This window comes from Plodia interpunctella, chromosome Z (assembly GCF_027563975.2).
Source record: "Plodia interpunctella isolate USDA-ARS_2022_Savannah chromosome Z, ilPloInte3.2, whole genome shotgun sequence".
Classification (NCBI taxonomy): Eukaryota; Metazoa; Arthropoda; class Insecta; order Lepidoptera; family Pyralidae; genus Plodia; species Plodia interpunctella.
In genome coordinates this window covers 6,379,274-6,398,459 of record NC_071324.2, presented here as the reverse complement: position 1 = coordinate 6,398,459, position 19,186 = coordinate 6,379,274, and the positions used below count along the sequence as shown (strand labels likewise).

At 33.1% G+C, this 19,186-nt stretch overlaps 2 protein-coding genes across 4 annotated transcripts in view; one reads left to right on the top strand and one right to left on the bottom strand.

Moving 5' to 3' along the window:
- Nucleotides 1-1,128: 1,128 nt before the first annotated feature.
- Nucleotides 1,129-6,146, top strand: Pdp (Pyruvate dehydrogenase phosphatase). 2 transcript variants are annotated; one of them, XM_064437010.1, is made up of 4 exons: nucleotides 1,129-1,531; nucleotides 1,948-2,071; nucleotides 4,476-4,642; nucleotides 4,904-6,146. In XM_064437010.1, the coding sequence occupies exons 1-4, from the start codon at nucleotides 1,316-1,318 to the stop codon at nucleotides 5,888-5,890; spliced, it is 1,494 nt and encodes a 497-aa protein (XP_064293080.1). In that variant the 5' UTR covers nucleotides 1,129-1,315; the 3' UTR covers nucleotides 5,891-6,146. The 2 variants fall into 2 exon arrangements, with proteins under 2 accessions (XP_064293080.1, XP_053623592.1); XM_053767617.2 differs by having other exon boundaries at nucleotides 1,948-2,086.
- Nucleotides 6,147-6,855: 709 nt separating this feature from the next.
- The window catches only part of LOC128682781 (frequenin-2), a 144,564-nt gene continuing 132,233 nt past the window's right edge, over nucleotides 6,856-19,186 (bottom strand). For both annotated transcript variants that reach the window (XM_053767625.2, XM_053767624.1), the window contains 6 exons: nucleotides 16,805-16,829; nucleotides 15,975-16,023; nucleotides 15,258-15,347; nucleotides 13,835-13,913; nucleotides 13,338-13,426; nucleotides 6,856-12,992 (listed from right to left, as the gene is read on the bottom strand). In XM_053767625.2, the coding sequence (XP_053623600.1) occupies nucleotides 12,825-12,992; nucleotides 13,338-13,426; nucleotides 13,835-13,913; nucleotides 15,258-15,347; nucleotides 15,975-16,023; nucleotides 16,805-16,829 (500 nt within the window). In that variant the 3' untranslated portion in view covers nucleotides 6,856-12,824. The remainder of the gene's footprint in view (nucleotides 12,993-13,337; nucleotides 13,427-13,834; nucleotides 13,914-15,257; nucleotides 15,348-15,974; nucleotides 16,024-16,804; nucleotides 16,830-19,186) is intronic.

Genomic DNA, 19,186 nt, shown 5'->3' with positions numbered 1-19,186 from the left:
TGTTATATCCATCCACTATGCAATAACTATTACTAAGTACTTCATGTAAATTTGATTTAAATTCAATTTATAGATAAAATAAATTATCAATTCAATTTAGAGATAAAATAGATTATTCTTCATTTAGACGAGCGCTATTAGTTCTTGTTAGAACTTTACGTCGACGAATTTCTGCTTTGTAAATAAAGCTTAAAATTATTGATAGTTATGTTTTGTTGAACTAAGTTCACCAGGACCAGAACCAAATATTGGTAGGCAGCCAGAATGGGGATTTGACTCGCAGCACAGAGCACAATTTATCACAATGGAAACTACATACAAAAATATGTAATGTTCTTATTATGTGTGATAGAAACATAGATTTCTGAAGGCGGGCTCTGAGCAACAGCTAGTGGTTTATATAAAGGTAAAGTCTAGATTTTTTAAAATCCTGGTATAAGAAACGCTCGACTTTGCTTTGATTGTTGATTACACCCGTCCGAACGAGTTAACTACAAAAGTATTTGCGCAAATGAGTTAAATATAGGTACATATTTTGCATTTAAACACAAAATGTAGAAAATGATCATGAAGGCTTTCCTTTTGTAATAAATAAAATAGAAAAAAATACAAAAGTTTTGCTCTGACATACAAACTGGTGATCAGATTCAGATTTAATGCCCTAAATTTTCACAATTTGAAATAGACTTCCAACTTCTGAAAAGAAAGGGATGTGCGTATATGATAGAAAAAGAAATTCGTACTAGGTGCTTAGGACTAAGTCCTTTCTTTATGACAGCCACTGATTTCAGCATGTTTAGTAAAAAAGTTTTAATTTTTTTATAAAATATATTTCAATGTGCTAAACTGAGTAAATAAAGTAGAAAGTCTAATTAATTTTGTAAATATACCTATAAGGCACATTTACAGAGCGAGCAGATCAGGGAACACAAAATTCTTGAAGATATCGTTAGCTAGCCACCATCATGACTATTATGTAAATTTATAATTTGCCATTTACCTCATATAAGCATAATTTTCATCGATATAGTTATTAGATATCGACAACGACTGTTCAAGAAATGAAGAACATTTCCGGTTAGAAATTTAAGGTTGGCTGCTTGCCTTTCCTTCAAAAATGTCATGTTATTTTCCCATCCGCTTGACTTGACAGCACTGGACTGGCGCAGTGCAAAAAAATATTGCTGTGATTCTTTATTTTCTTTTCTGTCCAATATTTGCTTTAATGGGAAAGAGCTCATAACGCACTCTAAGATTTTGTTTAATTGTGATTTTATAACATGCTTTGTTGTCCAGTTAGAACTGTAACGTAAATATGAATTGTTCAAATATCAGTTTTATTGTCAACACTTGTCTAAAATTAGATCCTGGGCTAAGGCAAAAAATATTAGGTAACTGGTTTAGAGACCATAAATCGGAAAATCGATGTCAATTTCGTTATTTGGCAGTAAATCCTCGGTATTTTCATTCAGCGTCCATTGTTTCGCAGACGCACAAAGACGGAATTACTGTACTTCCATCTCCTCAAGAAGTAAGTATTTATAAGAATAATCCTTTCAAATGCTAATTTATAGTTATAAAGTATTCACATAGGTACTATTACCATTAGCGCCTATAATGCTTTTGGCCAAACTCATGCATTATAAGCACCAGATAACAAAATAATAGTTACCTTACATATATGTCTGTAAAAAATATATTTACCCTATTATTTTCTTGTAAATATTCTAACTTAAATCCTAGCAGGCCAGAATCTAGTTGCCTGTTCAGTTTTATCCTAGAGTTTTATCTCTGCTTTCTTATATTTATACTCTGCTGTCTATCTTAAATCGCAAAAAGTTGTATGTGTTTAAAAAATATCTATTATATTTGTATATCATGTGTGTTTTTCCTTCATAGGAGGAAGGTTTTTTATATTTCCAGGTCACAGGAATTTTACATTTTCAGGTCACTCATATTCTGCGAAAAAATGAGTTCAACAAAGACTTCACAACAGGTTCAGTCAAAGCATATGATTCAAATCAGCTGGCATCAAACACTCCTATAGAAGACACACGCAGTGAAGCACAATGTAAGCTGACATCAGGTAATTACTTGAAATTAAACATTTTTAATAGTTCAGCTCCAGTGCTGGTGCTGGTGCACTGGGGTGATTGTTTCTCCCATTCTGGGACCATCCTCTTTTTAATTATTAGTTGCAGTATATATGAAGATTCACCAGCTTTTTGATTTAAATGAATCTTAGGTAGACAACACTATTGGACACATGTTTAGCCTGCTATTTTTCCATATAATGTAAGGAGAATAAGAACTGATAAGTAGGTATGTAGGTAATTAAACATATCAGAAATATAAAATCTCACAAATTATCAAAAGCATACAAAATATATTCATGAATAAAACCTTCACCATAGATTTAAATTTTAACTCGCCAAGAATCAAACTGAAGAATCACCTTGGCAGCATCTGTTCATGTACACAAGGGTCAGCTATTGTGAAGCTCAACCATGATAGAGGGAATTTCATTGTAGACATGTTGAAGTTATGCAAGTTGCTGGTGTTTTACAAGTGTGTCTCTCTAGCACTCTTAGGGCGTAAGAAGCTCAGGATCTGCTTCCTAAATTCTAACTAATATTATAAATGCCATAAGTAAGTTGTTTGTTACCTCTTCAAGCTGTCTTTACTCAACCAATCTTTTTGAAATTTTGCATACATGTAGTTTGAAGTGTAGAGATACTTTTCATCCTGGATATGTGACTGTTTCCGTGAGCAAAGTCGCAAGCGACAAGCTGCTAAATAAAAAAAATTTGGCTCTGAAGATTTGGCTCTGAGATTTGGATCTCCAGCTTGTCGTTAATAGAAATAGTGTACAGGAAAACTGTAAACTGTCAAGCCTTAGTCTTTCAATGTTTTATCGTTATCACAAAAAAAAACTTGTTTAGGCTGTCGATTACGCAGAATTAGACACGATAGATAATGTTTGATCGGCACATTCGCACCGTTCGTAAATGAAGTTATAATTTTTGTTTTAAAAAATCTCTTTCTTTCTTTGAATATATCAGTTTCACAACTCTTCCTTTTGTTTGTACCTACTTGTATTTGTAAATGCTCCTTTCACAGTACCTAGATTTGTAAACATCCTTTCATTAATATCTGTCAGTTGAACTGACTGCAGCTTCCTAATAATGTATTATATTTGATTCATCTACACTATAATATTATAAAAAGAAACTGTAAATTCATTCATAGGTTAATTCATAGGTTCATAGGTTATCTTTGATGTTAATCAATAGGATGCTAAAACATTATATGCGAGTAATATAAGGTTCAGATATTTCCAAGGGAGTGAAAGTTACAGTTTCACCCAGCTGTATTAAGATTCGTCTTATGCACATAAACCATATGTCTTATTCTTTTTCGCGACTCAATTTATTACACTTAAATCATGTACAATAGGCCATATTACGCCAAGCTCAGCGCAGATGGCGCTACTGGAACAACTAAGTTACACAAACATTGCCAATGGAGGCAAAAAGCGCCAATTTTCAATATTGTTGCAGATTTGCGACAAAAATAACTTCTATGCAATCGTGGTGCGAATTTAAAGGAAAAATGAAGGATTTAGTGGATTATCCTGAAAATAATAACACTAGTTTAGGTTATGTTATAAACTTATATAAACTTGATTTTGACCGAACGATCTGACTGTATGAAGTCCATATTTTAATAAGTCTTCACTTATGAAGTGTTCCGAGCTTCTTTTCGGCCGTTTACTGGCTCGAAAATTTTATAGCGTGGTGCATATCCCATATAGTTTTCGTTTTTTATCTTATGGAAAACGATTTTTCCCAATACTTCGGCACCCGAATATGCTTACATTGTTGTATATTTTCAAAAACTAATGTTTACATAATAAATAAACGTTTTAATCGACATAGCAAAAGGCGACAAAGCTTTTGTGGACCTAATAAACAGTGCTGTACTCTGGCGGGGAAAATGTGCAGTAATACTCCCTATTAGGAGTAAAGTTCCTAATTATGTAATTTCCGCCACGGTCTAAAAATAGGTTAATCTACACATTTTTATACCTTGGCTGTTGTAATATTAGTTAGGATTAGGTGTCTGTTACATACTTGTGCTGTATCTACTCAAGCAGTCTTCTTGAAATTTTGCATACGTATAGCAGAAGTAGGAGAAGGACATACAAAATTCCTGAAAAAACAACTGCTCCCGTGGAAAATTCACGCAGTGGGAGCCGCGCGAAGCAGCTTGTATTTATGAAAAAGTAAAACAATTACAATATTCGTGTTTATTTAAAAAATATATGCTTATACTATTTTTTTAAAAAGTTATAAGTAATTTTCATTTGTCCTAATATATTTATATTATATTTATTTTCGATTTTAATTATTTAGAACTCCAACAATGTCGGTATTCGTCGCAGCTTATTGAAACAATGATGATATGGTTTCCAGGTCTGTTGATGGGAGTGTACGACGGTCACGGCGGGCCGGCCTGCGCTCAGGTGATTTCGAAGAGGCTGCTCAATTATATCGCTGCGGCGCTTCTGCCCAATGATGTTCTCAAGAAATATGTCAATGAACCATCAAGAGAGTGTCTCATCGAAACTTATAATGATAGGGTGAGCCGTTTAATCTTTGTTTAGGTAGTAGACCTAACAGAAGTATTGCGTTTTGTCGTGTGATGATAATAAGTCTACTAGTCCCAGTCACCTACTCGCGGCCGGGTTGGCTGAAGAGATCTTCCATAAATTTATGTTTCGTGTTTTAATATATTTGAGTGAAATAGAATATTTTTGATGAAAAAAGCAATAATTTTTTTTTAGTTAAACAAATTCATCCCCAAAAAATGCCAGTGAGTCACGGCTTATGCTTTGTTTTAGGTCGAACTGATAGAAGATTTGAAAGTAGTTTATGAAAAGAGCTTTGACAAACATTTAAAGCAATTATCACTTGAAACATCAGATAAGAAGGACGTCGGTGCTTCTTTAGAACAAGCTATTCTGCAGCTAGATGAAGATCTGTCGAAGGAAGTATTAGAACCATTCTTGAGAGATGGACAACTAAATCAGAAGACACTGTCTGTGGCCATGTCTGGGGCGGTGACTTGCGTGACTCACATTGACGGACCGCATCTACACGTGGCCAATGTAGGCGATTGCAATGCAGTTCTGGGCACTATGACTGAAGACAACCAGTGGTTTGCTAAGAAAATTACTAAAGAACACAACTCTGAGAATTTGGACGAGCTCAAAAGAATATGGAATGAGCATCCTGAGAGTGAAAGACAAACGGTGATAAGACGAGATCGACTTTTAGGGGAGTTAGCTCCTCTACGTAGTATGGGGGATTACCGGTACAAATGGAGTAAGCAGATACTGTCTGACGTCGCAGTACCGTTGCTTGGTAAAAAGGCCATCCCCGCTAACTATCACACCCCGCCGTACTTGTCGGCCAAACCCGACATTTATTACCACAGGTTGACGCCCAAGGATAAATTCCTGATAGTAGCGTCCGATGGCCTGTGGGACATGATTACCCCACTGCAGTCTGTGAAGCTAGTCGGCGAACACATGAAAGGGAAAGTGTTCTTTAATCCTCTGAAGTTGCCCCGGAAGAATATTCAGTTGGGTGATATAAATGAATTGTTGCTTCATAGGAAGGAAAGTCTAAAGAGTAAGCCAAAGGATCGAAATGCAGCTACGCATTTAATAAGACACGCTATCGGCGGCACCGAGTACGGCGTGGACCACGCGCGGTTGGCGCATTTGCTCAGTCTGTCGCCAGATGTCTCTCGAATGTTCCGAGATGATATGACAGTCACCGTTGTGTATTTCGACTCAGAGTTCTTGCGACAATACCCTGCGTAAGACATCTCCATTAAAACTTCGAATTGAGAGTGAGCGTAGAGGCACACGCTCACTCTCAATATTTAGCCTGTGTGCAACTAATTAAATGTTGTGGTGTGTTAATTTATTCATTCATTATTTATTTTCGATTGTTGTATATATTTATTATTGTGATGTGATGAAATTGTTAGGTAGGTAACTAATATCAATAATGATTAATTATAAAAAATTATAGTGAATATCTAATACTATGTGTAAATAAATTGTTCAAGAAGTATTTAACCTTTTATTCATTTCCGTAACAAGTCATATTACGCAAATCTAAGCGTAGATGGCGCTACTGGTACAACTAAGGTACAGAAACATTGCCAATGGAGGCAAAAAGCGCCAATGTTGCAGATTTACCACCAAAAATACCTTCTACGCAATCGTTGTGCGAGTTTAAAGAAAAAAGGAATGATTTAGTGAATTATCCTGAGAATAATAACACTATTTTATGTTCTGCATTATTTGGTCAACTGTAGTCATGAACTGATATAAACTTGATTTTGAAGATCATACCTGTATGAAGTCCATATTTTAATAAGTCTTTACGTATGAAGTGTTCCGAGATTTTTTCGACCGTTTACTAGCTCGAAAATTTTACAGCGTGAGGCGTATAACATAGTTTTTGAAGTTTTTTTATCTTGGAAAACTATTTTTCCCAATAATATATCGGCACCAGAATATGAAACATACTACAACATACATACAACTTACATATTGAAAGGATTAATAAAGTACTCTAAAGTAAACGTTTTAATCGACATAGCAAAAGGCAGCAAAGCTTTTGTGTACCTAACGTACAGTGCTGTACTCTGGCGAGATAAATGTGTACTAATACTCCCTATTAGTATTCGTTGGTGATCAGTGTTGCCAAAAATAATTAAATTTACATTGCTGTTGGAAACTTAGTCGAAGTGGTAGGAAAAATAAAAAATACTTGCTGATAATTTCAACTTGTTTATTAATAATCAATAATATTAAAAGTGAATATTATAATAACTAGAAAAGTAGGCGAATAATTATACTATTTACATAGACAGAGATTTCGGTAGTTTAGAAAAACATTGATCGATTAGCAGCGAACTTTTGTACTTAACTAAAATTGTAATAGCCAGAGGATGATACAGATTACAACAGATTGTGACAGACTTAAAAGAATAACCTATTTAGTTAATGCGAAAATATTTTTGGAATATACCTACTTTTATATTTGATAAAAAATGATTACCTGTCTTCACATTCAAATATGTAAGTATGTATGTAACGTATCATTTTCATTTCACAACTGTAAAGAATTAACAACTATGTTTCATATGCAGTTCGCTGCCAGCATGCGCATTGTATTGAAAGATAACTGTCTGCTGTCTTTTTTGTAAATAAGTTTCATTGTTCGGATAAACCAGTTGAGTACTTAATAATTATTTCATTATTAATGAATCAAAGTTTTCTTTTTTGTTTTATTTGGAATAGTTAATATATTCAATTTAAAAAGCACATTTTTACATTAAAAGTTAGCCTAAAATTATAAGTTAAAAAGCGATTTCAACACGTCGTCGCCGTGAGAGTGGGTTCCAATCTTGGAATCTGCTGCCGACTGCCAGTTAGATGACTGGCAGTCGGCATATTATATAGTATTTCTGACATTATTATGCACTGAAATGACAATCATCTGTGAAAGGAAACTGCACGCCCTTAGTTTTTGTGAAAAATGCCCGTGAAGGTGTAATTTCTGAATAAATGATTTTCTTTATTTAATTTTTTAAATGTATTAAGTGGAAATGTAGAATGAATGTAGTGGAATACCTGCGCTTTTTAAAATAAACCTATGTATAGCGTACATGGACATAAAATTATTTCTAATTTTAGCCGTACATTGCAAGAGTATCTAAGGACATACGTGATATTTATTCATATTCTGAAAGTAGTTTTCAAATTATCAGTTATACATTTTGTAAGTAGAACGTTGTAGCAGGCAGCGCTTATCTGAATAATAATAGTTTTCAGATTTTATAATTGTTTTTTTTTTACAAAAATCAATATAAGTAGGTTTAGTTATATCGCAAACTTAAAATCAATAATTTTTACGTAACTTTAGTCCATACATCATATTCCAAATGCTATTGAATACAATGAAATCAAATAAATTTGGCTTCTAGGATATTTGCAAAATGAGCAATACACGGCAACTATAAGCATGACTATATATCTAATTATTTTATACGCTTTTAGCATTTATATGCTCCTAAAATGCAACACATTATATATTGTTGTCATAAAATTAAAACATTTGAAAAAATTTAGATTTAAAATTAAGATTGTTTACGACTTTTTATTTATTTTATGTAGGTATGCGTCAAGATTTACAATGTCACGAATGGTAACAATTTCAACATAATGTGTCTTTTAACTTTTGTGTTATTTGAACTTTTCCTATCTCATAATTCTGTGCTTTACAAAGGGCGTAGGTATGTATTTATTTTTTAGTTTATCAGTTTATTATAATCGGAGTCCCACAGGACGAGAAATCGAGCTAACTTCAAACAATGTGTAGTGTCTAGTCTATTTGCATTCATAAATTAAAACATCTTTTTCAAAGACATGTGGATACTATATACTACTTCGTACTAAAGTCAAAACATTAATACCCCTTGAATAATACACACAGGCAAAAAAGTATTTATGTTGCAATAATGTCTTAATAAACTAGATATCTATTTTAACATCATTTGACAATAATACACAACAATTTTAATACTTATACTTAATGAGTATATAAATGATTAGAAGATAATAAGATCCCGGATTCACAGAAATACATTTATTTCTTAAACAGTACAATTACTATGGTTAACAAATATTCCATTAATGTATCTAATCTAATTATGAAATGAACTATTGTACTTAATTTTTACGTAATGAAAAAAGAAATTTGTAAAAAATTGCATACTAGCAACGCCGATCAGTAGATACTGTTACACATAATTTGTTAATTACACATAATTTGAGATTGATATTTTTAAGCGAACTAAAATTACAAATAGGCGTTGGATTTGCTACTTAAATCTAGACGAAATGCACAGCCCGCAACAATATCCCTACCCTAGTTCGTTTGTAAAACGCTCCTTATCCCTACACAATGTCGAAAGACACAAATTGACTTGCGATTCGCCACTACTAGTACAAAAATTAAAATGTTATCGAAACTTACAGCATAGAACGCCTTCGCATAAATAGCAGAAATGTTAATAATTACTTAAATAACAAGTTCACAGTTTCATATAGAATAGAAATACGTTACAAGTTTCATAAGAAGGTTTTAATTTGTAATGCAAACTATAATGCATAGTATAAAGCTTTTAAGTTTCTTACACGATAGATTCTTAATATTATAACTAATGAATTATGTTGAGAGTCGCTAACGGAAATATCCAAAAGTCCTCCAAAATATATGTTTTCAGTATTCGCCACGAAGGATGGAGAGATGTAAGTAGATCTAGGCATTATTCAAAGTTGTTTGTACACTAAATTTGGCAAAGATAATATATATAAAGAATACAAAGGTGCTCTCTGAAATGGAATTGGCCAACCGCATAACAACTGCACTTAGTAAACAATCCATTGACCACAGCTACTGAAACATTGTACACAATTTTTATACCATTTGTGTATTTGTGACTTAAATGGGCGTAATATAAAATACGAAGTTTTTATAAAAATTGCATAAAATAATTTCAGAGCCGTGCTCGTACAATACAAAGTCCTAATCCGTAAATGTCCACACTGAAAACGTCACTGCAACAACACTGTGAATACACTTCGTTCGATATAATGTATAATTTTTTGCACGACTTCTATAGGCAATATAAGTCCATCCCTTAAAAGTCCATCCTTGGGATAATTGCCGTTTCATACACAACTGCAGTTTCCATTGTAACCGAGTGCCTATGTCGGTGGCCGCGTTAGGTAGTGAATTTGTGACATACAAGTATTTGAACGTTAATCTTATACACAAACTACACCATTACACTACTACTCTAAACATGGATAGGTAATGTTTCACATATAGAGAAGTTACGAGAAGTATTTATTTGTCTTTTCGAGTAGTGCTTACTCTTCGGGCACCCGCGGTTGCCTTTGCGTTTTCAGTAAGCTTTCACATACATAGTGTGTTTACTATTTGCAATTACCCCTAATGTCTCCAGTTACATTGGTACACAAATACCTCTGCCAATATCGATGCATTGATTCCAAATTTCCAAAATAATTACGTACTTATTTAGATGATCAACTTTAATTTCTTAAATTTTAAGTTTAAAAAATGTTAAGTATATTTTTTTTTAATGTAGCATCCAAAATTTGAAAAACTTTTTTGATATAAAATTTTGTGGACATGCCACGTAGCACACGATGTCATGAGAACAAGTTTTTTTTATTATTTTTTAAATGTATATTGTCTTACTATGCATAAGAATAATGGGGCATAGCTTTTTAAATAACATTTTATTTTAACAACAGTTAAACGTTAAACTTCGGTAGTAAACTTATGTTATTTAATAACTAAAATTATTTAAGTTATATTACAGAGTTGAGAATTATGTGTGTGGAGGAATGTCGTATTACTGTCATCTACTTGGTTAGTGGAATCTCTAAAAGATCTTCTAAACTAGGTATCATTATTTAGATACACACCCACAGTCTAATTTGTCATGTGACAATCGAAATTACAAAAAGAATATATTTTTTTTAAACATGTGTTTACCAAAATGTGTTCAATGAAAACCTGGTATTTGTCTAAGATAGTAAATTAGGTACGAAGTACACTATACATGTACGAGTATGTTATACTTTTTACTTAAGTAATTTTGTCAATGCATCTTTAGATTCCACTGACCAAGTACCTAAAATAATTATATTTTACACATATTATTTTGTAATCTTCTGTGATACATTAAAACTACATCACGATAACTTGAAAAATGTCTAGTTCAAAATGCGTGTACAATTAGTATAGATAAATACTAGTATAATAATGAATATTTAGTTCGAGTAATCGTTACCTGGACATGGACATAATTTTAATGCAATTTTATGTGACTTGGATTACTACCACAGGAGTGTCGTATAGGTACGACCTACTTTTAATGAATTATAAAAGTTTTAAATAGTAGCGTACGGTAGCTCTCGCCGAAATGGGGGTCTTGGTAGGTGTTGCCAGTCTAAATAAACTCAGCTATCGTTATCATTTGAATGAAGAAGGCGTCAGTCATTAAAAAGGTGATCAATCAACCTATTTATTTCAATTTTGCGGCTTAGATAACTAAATAATAAAATAAATAAATATAATTAGTACAAATCACAGATTGAGCTAGCCCTTCAGTAAGTTCAAGACTTATGTTATTATATATATAGATACTAACTCAACGATACTATATTTTATAACAAAACATATATAGATAAACATCCAAGACCCGGGTCAATCAGAAAAGGATAATTTTCCATCATGACCCGACCGGGGATCGAACCCGGGACGTTTCGGTTCAGAGAGAAGCACTTTACCACTGCGCCGCCGAGGTCGTCGATAACTGAAATAACGGTATATCGATCGAGGGAAAGTAAGGAGCAAACTAAACAGGTAATCTTTTTCTTCAAGAAATTGACGCCTTCTTTACAATGTTCTAAAATCGACTGTGGTAATAATAAAAAACAGGTAGGGCAATACAAAACTACTCATCATTTACTAGAGAAAGAGCATTCAATTTGCCAACACGAATGTAATATCGAGGATTTATCAATTTAGTATTTTATCATAACTCTCAATTCAAAGTTATACTTAATTACGTTAACAAATTATATTTACAATAACAATAGACTTTATTTTCTTTTAAACCGGCGATTTTCAGTCGTTCTTTTGTAGAGTATCTACCTACCTAGTCCCAGGTTATGTTTGTCATTGAGTGTGTAAAATGAAGCTCAGTGGAAGCCAGCATTATTTTGTAATTTTTTTAAAAGTACCTAATCAAATTTTCTATTTGGAATGAGTGAACTGGCATCATTAGCAATGATGCCAGCCGGCACTGGTCGATACCGTAGCGTTCTCTGGACATCAATGTTGAATTTCTTTACTCACAAACATACATTTTCACCAACACTCCTGAAATTATATAAATTTTAAATATTATCAGAATCAAATGGTAGCATCCAAATGCTTATAAAAAATATCGTACTTATAAAAAACGAAGAGCCTCGCAGGTTCATATTGGCAAAATGTTACTAAAAAAATTGAAGGACCATTAAAGTCCGCCGCGTGTTAACGTGATTTGACTTACCTAGGTACTTATATGATCGTAAGTAAACATCGAGGTGGTTTAAACCTTCCAACCCCACGTCTAAACGCAAAGGCACAACTGGTGGTGCCAATGCTTCAGGGAAAATTAGTATTTACTTTGCATTGAGAAGATGTAGGAAGGTAATGATTTAATCTAAAAGTTACTTGGAAGTGAAATAATTTCATGAACAAGTTGAGGACAATCCATTAAATTGGTAACGAGTACATTTGGAGAGCGAAATTTAAGCAACTCACGTAACACGTTGTAGATATTGTTAGCATCAATAGGGTTATCGTTTATTTGATTTAAAATGTTACCAGTACTTTAAATATGTAAATTTTTATCAGTAATGTTAGTACCATTAAATTTTTCGTTAAAATCTGAGAATTCGATTGCCAGTTCTTCGCGTTGATCTAAAAAGATAATGGCTACGTCAAACATCTTGAATTAAAAAATAAAACCTCGTGAAAAAAACATTTTTTTAAGAATTATGTGAATTTAAGGTTAAATAGAGTTTAGACACGCGGCGGAGTTTCAGTAGCTCCCTAAGTAAATGTGAAATCCGGCGAGAGAATGACCGTAGATTAATCGCCCCCAAGGGACAGGGCTTGGACAATGCGAGGGTCCGCTTTGCTGCCCTCGCGGAACTCTTCCAGGGTGAGTCGGTCGTCGTGGTTCTTGTCCATCTGGTCGAATATCTTGTCCACGCGCTTTTGAGGAGTATTCTCGTCCTCAGGTTGTGGTGTTTGACCCTTCAAACAAATGTCAATGTTTAATTAAACCATTTATTATAAATGGTTACATGTTATGTACAAGCAACACCTTTACAAATGCCCTCATACTAGGCAAGGCGCCTGTCCTGTGGCAGCCAATTTTATTAACCAAATTGTATTATCTATACGAAAAAAATTAAGGTCTACAATGTTTTTACGGTTCCAATTTACAATCATAATATAGAAAATAATCACATCAATAATTTGATTTAGAAAATTTACAATCTTATAGATACATATAATAATATATTCGAATCATTATTCGAATTGAATGAATGTGGTTATCTTTCTATGTTAATATCTTTATACTCATTGCATACTTACCACCATCTGGTAGATCGCGTCGACTATGTTGTACATTTCTTCCCGCGTGATGTAACCGTCATTGTCAACGTCATAAAGACGGAAGGCCCCTGAAACGTTAAAAAGAAACAAATCACGTTTTGAAATTTTTACCTCCTACGTTACGTTAAAAACCTACAGCCAAAAAAGTAACGGTATACGGGTAGAATATAAATTGGAATAACACATAGGGTATTTTTATCCGGAAATTCTCACGGAAGCGTAGCCCCAGGGCGCCGTTAGTATTTTGTAAGGCAATCGAGTAAATCCACTAGATCATAGTACAATAATGAATCTGGAGGAGGATATTTGGCACAAGGTACTTTTTATTCCAAAACCTCGTTGTAACGAGGGCGAACTGCTAGTGTAGTAAATAATTATTATCTATGTACAAGTTTTATTTTCCAAAAACCCGGCTTCGGAAATAATACTTACCATTACCGATTTCTTGAAAAAAATATTCAATTCTATGTACTTACAATGTAATTTTTCGTCGAGATTTCCTCGCGACGTCACCGATAAAGCACGTATGAATTCCTCGAATTCAATGGACCCATCCTGAAAAATAATGTTTAGCCACAGATTATGCAATACTTTGAGTAGTTTAGATATGTAGGAGATTAACAATAAACTGTCTTTGTCTTAGTATTAAATTAATGCATTGTTTTCTAATGATGTACGATTTTCAGAATTGGGCCCATTTTGCCTTGAAATATGCAAATGGCTGAGGAAACATTTTTAGGAACGGGAACGGTTCAATATTTCTGTTCCTGGTAAAGTGCTGGGAACGAAACATTAGCAGTTTTGTGGGAATTCAGTATTCAGTGTTATTCAGTAATGTCAATTTGGGAACGGCACCATACTCGTTGTAAATTCTCGTACATACCCACCCACATCTCTCTGGTGCTCTCAACAAGTTCGCAAATTGGATTCTGATGCAAAATCCGCAATCAGTTGGCACAAAACTTGCTGTTAATTTATCCATCGATATCGGATCGATGTGATGAATATGGATCGACTTATCTATTGACACAATTACATCGAAGCGAACCAAGAATATGAGAGAGAGATAGAGAGTTTGAAAAACCAGCTATTTGTTTTAGGTTTTATTGTTAAACTAATAAACTATTGCACAACTTTTACGTTTCATTTCAGTATACTAATGCATGTACTTATTATTTATCTGATCTTTAAGATGTTCTGGTCAACCTGGAATTTAGCTAAGTTACAGAACGAAGTTAAAGTAATGAGGTACCATCTATATTGTTTTTCTACTATAATACTATTCATACTTGAGGTTGCAATATTTGTTAAATGTAATGCTCCCATGTATTATTCCCACGCCTTTGTGATGTTATGTTAAGAAATCATCGGGATAATTATAGTTTACACCTTTCTAAAACGGGAGTAATGCCGTTTTAGAAGGGTGTAAACATCGTAAAAGTATTGTATGTATGGCACCTAAAATTTATAACAAAATTCCACAATAAGTTAAACATCAGAATTTAAGTTTATTTAAAAAGCACCGCAGGTCCTTGCTGATAGATGAATGTTAATATAATTTGAACAATTTTTTTAATGATAGATTTAGATAAAAATTTAGTTAATTTAGTTTATTACTTTTATTTATTCGATTTTGTTTTTCTTTTAACACCACATTGTAAAATAATATAAACTCATGTTTTTGCAAATAAATAATCTTTATCTTTGTCCTTTTAAATAAAATATGTCCTATGCGATATTATGAATAGTAACCACAAAAAGTCTGATCTGGCAAACATTTTATCAGACTGGTGAAGTAAAATTTACCTATGCAGATTCTCATAAATAATGTTTTTTTCCATTGAGTTAAGAGCAGTTGGCAATCTTGCAAATTAAAAAGCGAATTTGGCAATAACTTACGTTATTTTCGTCGAATACTCGAAAAACTAGAGACGCAAACTTGCTGGGGTCTCCTTGCGGGAAAAACTGTTTGTAGATTTTTATGAAGCCCTGTGAACAACAAATGTAATAAGTACGTGAAAATGAAGTTATATTATGCCGGTTACATACTGACGTCGTACTTCGACAAAATCCGATGCGAATTATTGAAAATTGCCTAGTTTGTGTGAGAGCTTATTTTACGGCAAACAAGCGATGTATGTATACCGAATCCACCAAAGTTCAGCGAACCGTTTCGCAATAATGTATAGCCGACACTACGTGATAGGTGCAAACTTGTTACTTAGTATTTTTTTTAGTATGTAGCTGTTACGTGATCTTTAATTAAAAGATGAAAAATTCACTAATAGTATAACTGATTCTGTGTGTATTTATAGGAAGGGTTGAATTGTAGTGGTATGCATATCACGTATTCTCATGTATATCCAACTCAACGGGAGTCTAAATGTAGTTCTGTCCAAATATAGACCACCACGTGTAATTATTTTTATATTTTCACCCCCTTAGGTAATATTTAAAGTTATCAAAGTACAAATAAATATCTGTACCAGTTGTTCTTTTAATAAAAATACGCTAATAGAAATTCAATATCTAAATCAAATAGAAATAAAATATTCCAATTAACAAAGATCGAAGTAATACGTAAATTTACCTTACTTATAGATATAACGTTAGTACCTGTTCAGTAAGTAGTCCATTGGGGCAATCTTTCAGGAATCCTTTATGCCTAAAACATAAACAACACTTGTTATAATTATCATAAATGTGCATAATAATTAATTTTATTAATTATATAATCGTATTAACAATTAAATTATACAAATTATGTATGTTTACAAATTAAACTATCTAAATAAAGAAGGAAATAAATTTCGGTTCATCTCGTCGTAAATAGAAATAGAGCATATTATGTAAAGCTCAGCGCAGATGTCGTTACTGGTACAACTAATGTACACAAACATTGAAAATGGAGGAAAAAACCCCCAGTTATCAATATTGTTGTAGATTTACGATCAAAATACTTTCTACGTATTTGTGGTGCGAGTTTAAAGGAAAACGGAAGGATTTAGTGGATGATCCTGAAAATAATAACACTATTTTAGGTTATTTTCTGCATTATTTGATCAACTATGGTCATACTGATATAAACCTGATTTTCATTGAAGATCTTACCTGTATGAAGTACCATATTTTAATAACTTCACGTGTGAAGTTTTTTTCGACCATTTACTGGCTCAAAAATTTTACAGCGTGAGGCGTATCCCATAGTTTTTGAACGACATAGCTAACGGCTGCAAGGCTTTTGTGCACTTAACATATAGTGCTGTAGTACTCTGTCAGGATAAATGTTCAGTAATACTCCCTATTCTGACAAACCAAAATAATTGCTTCTTTTTTTAAACCTTTTGGAGTGGGCGATGGCTGTAGTTGTATATTTTTAGGACTTCAATATATAGTTTTTACCTACCTTTTTGTTTGTATCTACTGTCCTATTTTTTAAGACTTACCAAAGCCTGATCTCCTTTTCAGTAACTGCAACAAAATTAAAATAATATTAAAACGAACAGTTGAGTTACGGTTATTACCGAGGCATTACTGGCATGTAAGGATAGTGCTACGGTAAATGCATTTTAACTGTGAGTACTACTAGTATAAATAAATATATATACCAGTACATGTAAGGACAGTCACAGTTAAAATGCATTTACCGTAGCACTATCCTTACATGCCCCGTATATGAGTAATGCCCCGGTATTTTTTTTAAACCTTAGCACTACGAATTGCACTGTGTAATTCTTGCAATGTGTTTTAGATTGTACTATACTTGTGACTGTTTTGGGCAGAAAATTAACATTTCCTTTACAGTCTTCATTATTTATTCCAATAAGCCAATTAAAGGCGGGAACGTCTGCAAAGCGTGTCATTGCTGCGATCGGTAACTATTACATTGTTTCGGTATAACTTGAACTATAAATAGTTCAAGGTATTAATGTAGGTACTAAGTGGGCCTGGGGTTCACTTCTTTGGGAATTTTGAAGAACATTTATCTTCTTATGTCTATGCTAAGTTTGGGTGCAGAATTTAAGAAATAATTAATTTATCAAAAGTTTTAACAATTACAACTGCTCAGTTAATTATATATTTGACTTATTCAATAAATATAAAGAACACTATTCCCTTGTCTTTTTTATTTCATCTCCTTGTATGGTGAAATTTAATAACAAGGCAGTTGATTACAATACCCCTTTATTGTGATAACGCGTCACTAAAGAGGCAACTTTAGTTTGACGATAATGTTTATAAACGTGGTCGTGGAGTCAAAGTTTAAATTAGAAACTAAACTCATAAAAAGAGCACTAGGTAAGTTTAGTTTAATCCTCTTTATACTTTCGACCGCGATGAATGTGGTTCACTATGGTTGCAATTCCACTGATTTTGTCGTTATATAAGCTGCTATTTTTATTAGTGTTATTAAATAAGTAAACAGATTAGCTTCATCAAAAATAAACAAATCCAGTTACAAAAGAAACAAAAGAAGCGCATTACATTGTAGAAACAAAAGCAGAGTTTTTCCCGCTTCACTTACAAAGTTCCCTTCACATTCATCCAGGTAACAGGTTAAAAGCTTGCGATGTTAGCGAACAAAAGACGGTTGCTGAGTTGTTCACGCGTGGAAACTCAACACTAATTAGCGAACTCGACACGGGTTTATGAAACAAAACTCCGACGATTTCTGTATGTAAAGACAAACTGAATGTAACGCGACGCAAGAGTTGAGATCCTAAAGCTAGCCACTTTTGAAACATATAATGCCATGAGATTTGTTTGCTTTGTAAGCATTTGACTCATGCATATTATACTTTTCGCAAATATTTTGTTTTTGTTACTAATGGCAGATTTCATAAAAATCTACTTACTAAAATACTACGACTGAATGAACCAAGAATAACGGGTTATAGAGATTATGACATATCATAATTATGACAATATCTTAATTAGGTCTAATCTAATCTAATTATGATATTGCATAATAACCCTGTCTAATCACGTCTAGGCAGAGCATAATCTAGATATTTCGAGATTATTACAAAGTGGGATCATGACTTGTCTATAGCAGGCAAATAGGAGTGTCACATAGAATTAACTACATTATCATTGTGTACCTAAGTAGACTAAGAATAAAATATATTTATTTGAAAAAATGTCGGCAACTTTGCATTTCAATCTGCCAGTTGCTTAGCAACTAATTAATGATGTAATCGGCATTCGTTAAGATTGAGATGTTGATGATAATAAAAGATTTGGGCCAAGATTTCCACACGAGACCGGTTTGGAAATATTGAATAACCTCGGGATTTAAACGGTCTTGTCATTCATCAATGCTCATTTTACGTGGTCCCACTGCTCCCGCTCCAATTTTTTTTATATTTTCTGTGATCGAGCTAACTGATGACAAAAATTATTTTAATAAAAATGGATTACAATTTGGAATGATTAGCGGTCAGATCGGTCAAGGAAAAGACCATATTTGAGCAGATAATTTAGTAATTTGCAGGGACGACATAGTTGTCGTCCCTGCAAAAGTAAATTCTACCCAAATAATTAAAGAGGCGGCTCTTGTGCATGAGTTCTAATATGCTATAATATGCTTTATACATATGCCTTATGTAATTTGTTTATTAACTTTCCGTAAATTTCCATCAAACATTGGGACTGACTGTAACATCGTGGAACTAGCAAATTAGTTCAATTTTCATTTGTGAGATCGTGCGTCGAATTTCTAAGATATCCCGCACTAAATTGTAACTACGAATATGGAAATGATGGATACCTATTTAAAAATTGCACAATCATGGAATTATAAGGCATGCGGAAAATGTACGCACATA